General features: G+C 57.8%; 4 protein-coding genes across 4 annotated transcripts in view; 2 read left to right on the top strand and 2 right to left on the bottom strand.

Moving 5' to 3' along the window:
- Nucleotides 1–2,631: 2,631 nt before the first annotated feature.
- Nucleotides 2,632–3,118, top strand: GGTG_03085 (hypothetical protein; the record flags this gene model as incomplete). The annotated part of the gene is made up of 3 exons (XM_009220863.1): nucleotides 2,632–2,806; nucleotides 2,895–2,980; nucleotides 3,071–3,118. 3 exons carry the CDS (start codon nucleotides 2,632–2,634, stop codon nucleotides 3,116–3,118), a joined length of 309 nt encoding a protein of 102 aa, XP_009219127.1.
- Nucleotides 3,119–3,268: 150 nt separating this feature from the next.
- On the bottom strand, nucleotides 3,269–5,810 carry GGTG_03084 (hypothetical protein). The gene is made up of 2 exons (XM_009220862.1): nucleotides 5,400–5,810; nucleotides 3,269–5,315 (listed from the first exon to the last, which is right to left on the bottom strand). The coding sequence occupies exons 1-2, from the start codon at nucleotides 5,449–5,451 to the stop codon at nucleotides 3,685–3,687; spliced, it is 1,683 nt and encodes a 560-aa protein (XP_009219126.1). The 5' UTR covers nucleotides 5,452–5,810; the 3' UTR covers nucleotides 3,269–3,684.
- A 276-nt stretch (nucleotides 5,811–6,086) lies between these two features.
- GGTG_03083 (kinesin-II 85 kDa subunit) lies at nucleotides 6,087–10,543 on the top strand. The gene is made up of 3 exons (XM_009220861.1): nucleotides 6,087–6,915; nucleotides 6,998–9,172; nucleotides 9,241–10,543. The coding sequence occupies exons 1-3, from the start codon at nucleotides 6,394–6,396 to the stop codon at nucleotides 10,189–10,191; spliced, it is 3,648 nt and encodes a 1,215-aa protein (XP_009219125.1). The 5' UTR covers nucleotides 6,087–6,393; the 3' UTR covers nucleotides 10,192–10,543.
- A 5-nt stretch (nucleotides 10,544–10,548) lies between these two features.
- GGTG_03082 (hypothetical protein) overlaps nucleotides 10,549–10,926 on the bottom strand; it is a gene marked incomplete at both ends in the record, with an annotated part of 1,211 nt that continues 833 nt past the window's right edge. Inside the window, one exon of the mRNA XM_009220860.1 lies at nucleotides 10,549–10,854. Within this exon, the coding sequence (XP_009219124.1) occupies nucleotides 10,549–10,854 (306 nt within the window). The remainder of the gene's footprint in view (nucleotides 10,855–10,926) is intronic.

Here is a 10,926-nt window from a genome sequence, read left to right as displayed (position 1 = left end):
CCTAAATTCTACCTCTCCCAACACAATTGCACCAGCACCAAAGCCAAACAACATGCCCGCGCCGCATTCTACACCTAAAAAAACACGCGTTCAAGGAATTTGTAATTATTTTAATGCAAAAAGCATTACTTATAGCCACAATAACGTTTTTCGCTTTTTATAAATGCAGAGGGTAAAATAATTGCAGATTGAATGAGCTCCTTTTTTTTGTGGTGGTGGGGAATAAATTTGCGGTCCAGACTTTTTTGGCCAGACCGTGCCATCTCAGCTGCGCTGCAGATGGCTATCGATTCCAATCTCCGCCTCTCGCATCTCTGAATACCACTCTCCTGGTGAATCCGATTTGCACACGCAATGGCGCACTCCTTTTTCTTTCATCCTCTTCTATCCCCTCCCCTTCTCCTTTGCGGCCGTACCGCGTATTGCTACAACCGTGCTGGGGGAGACGTGTTGACGCAACACTTGGCGATACCCTTGTTGCCCCTTGTTCTTGTCGCATGCCGTCACTGCTTTATCTTCTCCCCTTTTATCCTACCCTGACAGGCTGGAGCATCCGATACGGTGATTGACGAAGCCCTTTCATCAATTTCCTGCGCATACATGCAAGCAGGCAGTCGGCTCGGCCTACCCTCTTGATACAGCCTAGTTTGGCACGTAGGCTTGGCTGCCAGCCTGGGTCGCATGTGCTCGCTTAGAGAATACCATCTCGTCCTCGCTGCGAGTGCATCGTCAAGGGCGCTAGCACCTTGGCATTAGCCAGTCAGGTCAGCTCAGGCTGTCAAAACGCCGTGCAACACTACCAGTTGCTGCTCCTGGCGGTGATGCGAAGTTTCAATATTCCCATCTGCTCTGTTCAGCCTCCTCCCGTCTCAGAAAGGGATCAGCAGCCCCCGCAGCTCGTGTCGTCGCTCTTGTGGCTTCAGCACCGCCCATCACTTTCCATGTCCGTGTCGTGCAGTAACACGATGCTATTTCGGGCCTTCAACGGCCTCTAAGCGGAGGCAACGGCTTGAAGCGATTCGACGGCGGCTGCAGGCGAGCCGTTATGATTTTTCGTAAAGTGGCGATGTCGATGATGTCGGTCAGTGCGTGGCTGGTGAACGATGATGTCGATTCCGGCCCTGGGGAGAGCCTTTGCCCAGATAGGCAATCATAGCGGTTGCCCGCAGAGGGAAATGTCTCCTGTTCCTGATTTTGGGTGCAACGCTGTGGCACAGTGGAACCGTTCTGTTGAGCCTCTCGTCGCCCCTCGACGCGCCAAGTTTTTTGTCATGCAGGCCTCTCAGCTTTCTATGACCTAGCCATATCGGGCGGCCCCTGACGTATATCGGATCGGGCGAGGCTCCTGTGTGGGGTTAGACGGCATGCCGATCTCAAAGACCGTTATTGACGGAACCATGCGTCTCGAACCGGTGGTTCGGTTATTGTTGTCTCCCCCCCCCTAGCAGTGGCCTGTGTGCGTGTGCCGAGCCCGCTCTGTCCGGCGGTCATCCCCGTCTAGTGGCGGTGGGCTCCCTCGTTCTCTTGGCCTCCTTGTTCTCTTCTCTGGCTCTGGACACAGCAGTGGTTGTCAGACCGGAACTCCCTTCCCGTCCATCGTCGTTATCGTTGGCATGCCCTCTCTTGCCCGACGGCCTCACTAGGCGACGGCGACGCCCAGGATCCCCACCCTCCTGCCTGTCTTCGGTGGCATGATGGTTCTCGGTGTATCGACTGTACTGTAGCAAGACGTTGACAAGCGTTGGTCATGGCGACAGCGTGCCATTGACGGGACTCGGCCGTATCTCCGTGCTCCGTCCTCCCAGGGCGAATGCAACGCCAGCCACCCCCTTGTCCGTCTTCCCATCGCTGCAGGCCCTCCGGTTCGGCTGCTGCAACGACACTGCACTCATATCAAAAAAAAAAAAAAAAAAAAAAAAAAAAAAAAAATAAGCCCTGCCGGATGAAGGATCGATGACGACCATCCCCTCTTTAACATGCACTTTTATTGACTGGGCTCTCCTTGCGTCTTGGCCTTGATTCGCCAACAGGAACGGAGAGGACGTGGCGATCGTCGACCTCCCTGCCTAGGCTTCTACTGTTTCTCCCCCAAACAGCGCTATGGCTCCAGATGCCCAGCTAGGGGCTGCTATTGCTTGTACCTGTCCTGAAGCGATAGTGGTAGTGACGTTCTAAATGCAACGTCTAAGGCGCCTTGATGCATCGTACTGCTACAGCTAGTCTTTGTTGAGGCTGCTTGAACTTCTCATTTGCGCTCTCCTTCAGGTGGAGGCCTCCTTGGCTGCTGCTCGGAACAGGTGGTGGTGAAGAGGCAAGGGAACTTTTCCAAGGAAGGCAGCCGTGATTCTGTCGCAGCATGACGATGTTAATCACATACACGCATACTGGTGCTTGCTTTTCTAAAGACACTCTCCCCGCCTGCATTGATCCTCGCCGTGTATAAATATCCAGGCTTGTCCCGTTGACTCCAGATGGAAAAAGTCTTGTTCCCCATCCACAAACCCAGCAGATCCAGACCCAGCCTCTACCTCCGCTCAACTCGACCAATATACTCCTTTGCGCTCACAGCTCCTCAATACCAAACTCCTCCACATTCCAACTCAACCAAAAACAAACCACCAAACCGTCAAAATGCAGTTCAACGCCGTCTTCGCCACCCTCTTCGCCACCGCCGCCGCCGTCGCCCTCCCCGCCGCCGAGCTCCTCCAGCGCCAGGTGCCCTACACGCCCTGCAGCGGCCTGCAGAGCACCGCGCTGTGCTGCGCCACCGACGTCCTCGGCGTCGTCAACCTGGACTGCGGCACCCGTAGGTTCCACCATGCGCCGTGGGAGAGAATACTTGAGATACTCACTTCCCCATATGCTAACCCCCGCACTTCTTCACGAACCAACAGCCCTGTCTACTCCCTCCAACGGCACCGAGTTCAGCGCCATCTGCGCCGAGATCGGCCAGCGCGCCCGCTGCTGCGCCATCCCCATCGTGAGTGCCTGTCTGGTTATTCCATTGTTTCCATTGTGGCGTGAATGATGATAGCAAGGCTTCTAACATGGTTGTTTTCAACCCGCACAGCTGGAGCAGGGCATCCTTTGCACCGCCCCCTCCGGAGTCCAGGGCTAAACTGGGACAGCAGAATCGACATGTCCTCGCTGTAATACCAGCAGCCTTTGTGCAAACCTGTCTTTTGTCATAGTGCGAGAGTGTGTATAGTTGAGCGATGCTGGCGCGAAGGGAGGATCTAAAGGGCTGGCTTTCAAACTTTTCAGAGGACTTGTTTTCTGTGTAGAGTAATGTAGAGCAATTATAGATGCTGCGGTTTCTTATAAGCTTTACGTGAAGAATTTCGTGGCCGGCAGGAGCTCTACTGTGGACGTAGTTTGGACTCAACATGTTTAGAATTGGAGAGCCCGCCCATCTGTCTAACTGCCTCTAGCGATACCAAATAACAAGCTGGGAGAGTATAGTGTCCCGTCACGAGCATTCGTGGAGCAAAACACTCGAGCAACCCAAGAAAAAAAAGCAAATAGTCTGGTCGTCCCCAACGTGTGATCTAGTGTGCCAATGATAAGGCCGCAAAGTCAATCTTTCCAAAACGCCATCTGACCCGAACCGATAGAAGCAAATGCACGTCGCACATGGAACGCAAACGCCTCTCTACCCAAAAGCCCAGACACACCCAATGAAGCTCAGAATACTGTCACTGCACTGACAAACCCATTGCGCAGAACCTCGAATACCAGGCCCGGGAACCCGTAGAGCGTCGTCGTCGAGTTCTCGCCCCCGACGCCATCGTTGCCCATCTTCCTACTGCCGCTCCTGCCACCCATGCCCACACTGTCGCCCTCCCAATCTCCGAGAAGCTCGATGCTGCTCCCGGGGCTGTCGCCCCAGCCGCGGTTAAGGACCATACCGCGCTGCCGTTGCCTCGCATCTGCCTCAGAAGCGTACGCCGGCCGCCACTCCTCGCGCAAACGTTCCTCCATCTCAGGAAAGGGTGTTTCCGAGTCCACAGCGCCAGCCCCCTCGTAATCGAGATAGGCTATCTCCCATCGACAGCGCCGGTGGCGGTTGAAAGGGTAGGAGCCCGGCACATTTCCATGGAGAATCATCTTGACCGCCACGAGCCGGTCTGTTGACTCTGATGGGAGGGTGTTCTGCTCATCTCCTCCGTGTTGCGACAGTGAAGGTGGGGGCCGAGATGGTGTAGTTGGTGTCGACACAAGTATGTCAAAGCCGAGGTAGAAGTAGTTGTAGAAGCACTCGCCCGCAACATTGTCGGCATACTCATCCTCGACTGCCTCGCCATTCGATTCGTCATCGTCATCGTCCGAGGCCGTGTTGGCTGACAAGTCGGTATCGGTCAGATCGTCACGAGCTCCTAGACTGCCGGGCTTGAGGTCTCCGGCTGATGTCGTTTCCGGGCGCGTTCGGCTGTTGCTTGCCGTTCGGACTCGGTGAATGTACATGCGCTGGTCATTCTTGCGGTATATGGCGTCGGGAGGGCCTAGCTCCGCCACTAAATCTTGTGCGCTCGTCTCGCCCAGAGTGATCCAGGTTGAAGGCGCCGAGTGTCCAAGCGACGCAGGAGCCGACGGGCCCGAGGCGTTGTGCGTTGCGCTGCATGTCGAGTTCCATTTGCGCACGAGTTGAAGTTTGCCGCCACCATGGATTCGGACCAGAGCCACCTCGTCCGGGCTGGTGCTGTCCTTCGCACTCTTGGCCAGGGGAGCGAAGGTCTTCAGGCTTGGCAGAGGGTCAGTCCAGAGGGCGTCGCGCGCCTGGGCCCACGAATCGCCGCTAAATACTGCCATCGAGGTAGCTGTCTGGGTACCATTGTGCGAAAGCAATGACATGACGTCTTTGCTTGGCGAGTATGCCGACCGAGGCATAGGAAATGTGAAGGCGACGCCTGGATAAGACAGCACATAGGTGCCTTCCTCCTTGTCGTCGCCACCACCAACAAACTCGCCGTCATAAGTCGGGCCTAGGAAACGGTTGTATATGTGCTTGAAGGTGGGGCCGGCCGCGACGGCATCCGTCGACGAAATAGTCGAGCCGCTTCCGGGCGGGCGGACAAGGTCGCGTTCGTTGTTGGACTCCTTGAATGTGATGTGGTTCTTGGTAAAATCGATTACTTCAACCAGGCGCAACCTCTGTTCGGGGCCGTCAAAGCGGATACGAATGCCATTTGAAGGAAGGTTGACGATGACGGGCTCCTTGATGGGTTCGTTCGGAGAGTAGATCAGATCCAGTTTGGGGAAGCGCTGAGGCTCGGCCTTTAGACGGGTGAGGATATCATGGAGAGAGGCGCCGAGGACTGCAAACGCGCGTCGGCAGCTTCAGTAGTTAGCGGTCATGGTCACCAAGCAGGAGGTAGGGAGGGCTGTGGAAGCAAACGGACCCAAGAACCCCAAGGCCTGACCCGGATACAGCTGAGCTGAGAAGAGCGACATGTCGGCGGTGGGTGAGCCGACGGATCAACTGGAGGCCAGCCAGCTTGTTGGATGCAAAGGAAGAGCAGTAGGGGAGTTTTGATTGATGATGGGGTGTTTTCATCCACCGCTTAGCTGGAGCCGCCCCGCGTCGAGAACAATGATGGAAGCAGGAGTTGAAAGCGGACCCAGGCATCTGGACAACGGACAACGCACGCGCCAGGCTCACATAAGGATGCTTGGCTGCTTCCGTTTGCTTGACTAACTGGTCTAACGGTCGAAGCTTCCGCGTGATGCGTCCCTTCGCGGCCGACACCAAGGCGGAGGGGCAGCTGGGCTGAGACGTCATTCGGTTGGGGGTTGGGCCCGCCAGCTGACCCCTGCAGTCTCTGGTGCGTCAGCCAGCTGCCTTGCCTAAAGGGGTGCCAGCGCGGGGCGATCCCAGCTCCCTCGCCCGCCAGCCTGGGGCGGCAGCTGCGATTGGCCCGTGCCCGCGCCGCCGTCTGGTTGGCTGATGCTGTGTTACTCGGGCAACCCACCCTGCCGGCCCACTGTTGACCGCGCCTTCCCCACAAACACGGACCAATGGAATTGAGCTCTACCCATGCAGATGCAGCAGGCGCGGCGCTCCAACCGGAATCGTCAACAAGCCTGGTCTTGGGCAAAATGAAATCGCCCTCGGCCAGCAAGCTCAAGGTACCTGCACACAGTAGGGTTCCTCCATACAAGCCCAGCATACGAACCAAGGTTCCTTTTGGCTTTTTACTGTAGCCCCAACTCCCATTATCATATCTGACACTATCTGCGCGCTGCCTTTGGCTTGCTTCTTCCTTTTTGGTTCGCGTTTGTGGACAGCCTTTTATATCTCCCACCTTGTATCCGGCGTCACGTCACACCATCGGCCGCCCCCTCCATAACCCCCGACCGGCTGGGAGAGGTCGAGGTGCGGACGCCAACATCCAGATGAGTTCGACTCGGGAGCCACCGCGGCGCAGGGCCACAGGCGCCTCTACCTCTGGGCTTCCCGGCCCCTCAACCACGAGACCGACCGCTATCGGCCGCGCAGGCTCTCGACTCGGCGTGCGTTCATCCACGGCGACGGCGAGGAACGTCCGCCATGGCTCGGTGGTCGCGTCTCGGATAGACCGTTCCGGTGCTGTATCGCCAACAGGCTCGGTCTCCTCGGTCGCCACCACGGGCACCAAGCGTAAGGAGCGCGACTTCGACGCCGAGGCGGGCGCTGGTGACGGAAACGCCGGGACCAACATCAATGTCGTCGTCCGCTGCAGAGGCCGCAACGACCGCGAGGTGCGCGAGAACAGCGCCGTCGTGGTTTCGACGGCGGGTGTGAAGGGGGCTGTCGTCGATCTCTCTATGGGCCCCAACGCTCTAAGTAACAAGACATACAACTTCGACCGCGTCTATTCCTCAGCTGCCGACCAGAGCATGATATTCGAGGACACGGTCAAGCCGATTCTCGACGAGGTGAGCGGGACTTGGAGCACAGTCTGGTGCTGATAGTTGTACGGTTCATGGGTTGGGGAACTAACGTGTCTTGCTTGGTTAGATGCTCACGGGATACAACTGCACGATTTTCGCCTACGGCCAAACAGGAACCGGCAAGACCTACACGATGACGGGCGACATGCAAGAGTCGATGGGCATACTGTCGGATGCTGCCGGCATCATCCCTCGCGTTCTGCAGGCGCTGTTCAACAAGCTGGAGGCCGAGGAAAGTGACAACTGCGTGCGGTGCTCGTTTATCGAACTTTACAACGAAGAGTTGCGGGATCTGCTCTCAGCCGACGACGGCGCGAAGCTGAGGATATACGACGACAACTCGAGGAAAGGCCATTCCACGACGGTGGTGCAGGGCATGGAAGAGCGTCACATAACATCTGCTGCTGAAGGCATAAAACGCCTACAGGAAGGCAGTGTCCGCAGGCAGGTGGCCGCCACCAAGTGCAACGACCTCAGTAGTCGAAGCCACACCGTCTTCACCATCACAGTATACGTCAAGAGGCCGGGCGAGAACGGCGAGGATTATGTTAGCGCGGGGAAGCTCAACCTCGTCGACCTGGCTGGCAGCGAGAACATCCAGAGGTCGGGAGCCGAAAACAAGCGGGCGGCTGAGGCTGGCCTCATCAACAAGAGCTTGCTGACCCTGGGGCGCGTCATCAACGCGCTGGTCGACCGCAGCGCCCAGGGTGACAAGAGTCACCACATCCCCTACAGAGAGTCGAAGCTCACTAGGCTCCTACAAGACTCCCTTGGAGGCCAGACCAAGACGTGCATCATCGCCACCATATCACCGGCGAAAAGCAACCTGGAGGAGACCATATCGACGCTGGACTATGCCTTCCGGGCGAAGAACATCCGGAACAAGCCCCAGATAAAAACGATAATGAGCAAACACACCCTGCTCCGGGAGTTCACGGCCGAGATCGAGAAGCTGAGAGGAGAGCTAGTCACGACGAGGCAGCGCAACGGCGTCTACCTCTCCAACGAATCATACGAGGAGCTAACGGTGCAGAACGAGTCGCGGAGGATTCTCACCGAGGAGCAGTCTGCCAAGATAGAGACTATGGAGACGAACCTGCGAAACAAGGTCCAGGAGCTCTTTGATCTCACTTCGAGCTTCATGGGACTCAAGAAGGAAAACGAGGGCACCAAGGCCCAGCTTGACGACACCAAGGAGGTTCTCGACCAGACAGAGGTGGTCCTGACGGCGACACGCAAGGCGCTCGGAGACGAGACAGAGCTGCGCAAGGCCCACCAAGAAACCGAGGAGAAGCTTGCTACTCTAGGCAATGAGCTCATTGGCACTCTGGACAGAACGGTTAGGGATGTCAGCGGACTCCGTGCCAAGAACAAACGCAAGTCGGATCTCCAGAGCCTCAACCGCAGCACATGGGCGACGTCTCAAGATCAGGTGGCGGATGTGACGGAAATGGTCGAGGGCCGCATCCAGGAGTTCAGGCAAGACCAAGAGGAGCACATATCAAGCGTGTCAGAACGAGTCGAGTTCTTTGTCCAGGCCGAGCTGCAGAAGCTCTCGGAGACGCAGGCGTTCCTGGACGAGCACATTGAACAGTTCGCGGCATCCAAGGAGCAGCTGCTGGAGCATAAGGCGCAGTCGAAGCAGGAGATGGACGCAGTGTTGGACGAGATCAAGGTGGTACGGGACAACATCAAGGAACGTGTGGGGGAGAGCCTACAGGTCATTGCAGGCGCCGCAGAGAGGATAGCGGCAGACGTGGTCAGCGAGCTGAGCCAGTTCCACAGCCAGCTGCAGTCGTCATACAACAGCCTCGGCAAGGACTTCAAGGCCATGTTCGAGGACCTGTCCAAGACGCTCATATCTCAAAGGACCGAGTCTGATAAGCTCAGGCGGCAGCTGGAAGGGGCTAGCGAGTCCTTGATTCAGTCCAACGCCGTCGCATCGTCGCGGATCCAGGAGATTGTGGCCGAGGAGCGGAGACAGGCCGCCGAGGAGAGGAAACTTCTTCTGGCCCAGATCACGCTCCTCATCAACAACCAGGGAGATGCGCAGGAGACGCGCCTCTCGGCCAAGGCCTCTCAGATCAGCCAGGACATGCTCAGCTCAACCGCCGCTTTTGAGGACAACATTGTCCAGTACTCGGAGGGGATGGAAACCTGGGCCGACAAGGACAGCGAGATGCAGAGTGAGGTTGGAAAATCCAACGAGACCTTGAAGACAAAGGTTAAGGAAGACTGGAATGTAAGTTGCAACACTTGGCGATGCTTGGATTGCTCGAGCAGGAGGATGCTGACCAGGGAACTCTCCAGGCCGCCAACAAGCACAGCACCTCGATCCAGGCCACGACCAAGTCCATCCACGCCGAGACAGTCCGTGTTGTCGACGAGCAGATGCGAGACCTCGACGTGCAGATGCAGGACCTGGATGGCTTCGTCACTCGAGCCCGGTCCCAGAACGCCACGCACCTCAGTCGGGATACTGGCGCGGTGCAGCAGCTGTCTCAAACCGTCGAGGCTTCGTACGGAGACATTTCGGCCTGCTTCAAAGATGGCTTTGAGCGCATCAAGGCCGTCGGCGAGGAGCTCGAGGCTGATCATGCCGAGCTCCAGGAATCACTGGAGCCGCTGGACGTTAACGTCTGCCACCCCCTCTCGAACCTACGAGACGCCATATCGAACACTATTCTACAGGAGTACCAGCCCACGGGCGATACGCCCGAAAAGACCCAGTACCTCTACCCGAAGGATCTCCCGCGGACTGCTATTCCCCCATCTCGGCTGGCGCGGCTGCATGACGACGATGGGCCTGCCCCCACCCCCTCAAAAACAGCGCCCACCATCTTCAATGACTTGGACAGCGATGCCTCGGGCATACTGCGCCCGAGGTCCCCGTCGGCGTCGTCAACCATGTCGGGTTCCATCAGCACTAGCAACCAGCCGCGGCACCCGCTCGGCACTAGCCTGCGTGAAGTGAACCCGAACCTCGCCGCCGGAGGCGTCCACTTCAGCGCAGGCGCTAGCACATTGTCTCTAGGCTCGGGCCTGGCGACAACGACGGCGAACGGCAAGGAAGGGGACGGGCAGATGCAGCCCCTGTTTCGTCGCAGCAAGAGAAAGTCGGCATCGGGTAGCCACGGAAAAGTGGGCGGCGGCGGCAAGATTCCGGGAAGCAAGGCGGCGTCCCTCGGAGTTGAGAATATGCCGCCCTCGTCAGCATTGTCGCAGAGCATGTCGAGGAGGAAGAGTCCGCGTCTGCATTGAGGGCGGCGGGACTTACAGATTTATTCAGCTTGTTTTTCATCGTTTATATCATAGGCAGGGCCTTGCGCTCAGACCTGTTTGCTTTTGGCTGGGCTTAGGGCATGGATTGTTAGACGTGTATTCATGGGCGTCGTAGAGGCGCTCTTGGTTTTTTGGTTGGGGCGGCCATGTTTTATTTTTTTCCTTGGGTGGTAGTTGCCGTGCGGCTTCGTTTTACTGCTGTACTTGCTACTCGAGTATATTGATACCCTTACGGATCGATCCGGACGAGTTCGCCTTAGTTTAACATTCATGATATGAATGCAGTCCTCTCGACGCAACCGTCACCCCTCCGACCTTCTCCTCTATCAACCTGGCTCACTGCCCCCTCTCCTCTGAGCCCCTAGCCCGACCCCGCGACACGCTCTTGGTGCTGCGGACTCGCTGCTGCGTGTCTTTTGCGCGCCAGCCCGAGCGGATCTTGATGGGCTGCAGGAAGCCATCGACGTGGATGGCGCCGTCCATCTCGTCGGCGCTGTCGTCGTCGTCGTCGTCGCCGTCGGTCGCCGCCGCCTCGCGACCGCGCGACCGGCCGCGGCTGGCGCTCCTGCTGCTCCTGCCCCTTCCCCGGCCGGGCCGCCGCTTCTCGCCGTGCACAAGGTCCAGGTGGCGCGCGAGGTGGGCCTGGCGCGCGAAGCCCCGGACGGAGCGCAGGCAGGTCAGGTGCGGGCACGCGTTGGCGGCGGCGGCGCGCAG

The sequence above is a fragment of the Gaeumannomyces tritici genome (assembly GCF_000145635.1).
Source record: "Gaeumannomyces tritici R3-111a-1 unplaced genomic scaffold supercont2.2, whole genome shotgun sequence".
Taxonomy (NCBI): Eukaryota; Fungi; Ascomycota; class Sordariomycetes; order Magnaporthales; family Magnaporthaceae; genus Gaeumannomyces; species Gaeumannomyces tritici.
Note: the sequence above shows the minus strand (reverse complement) of the source record. Positions and strands in the feature narration are given on the sequence as shown.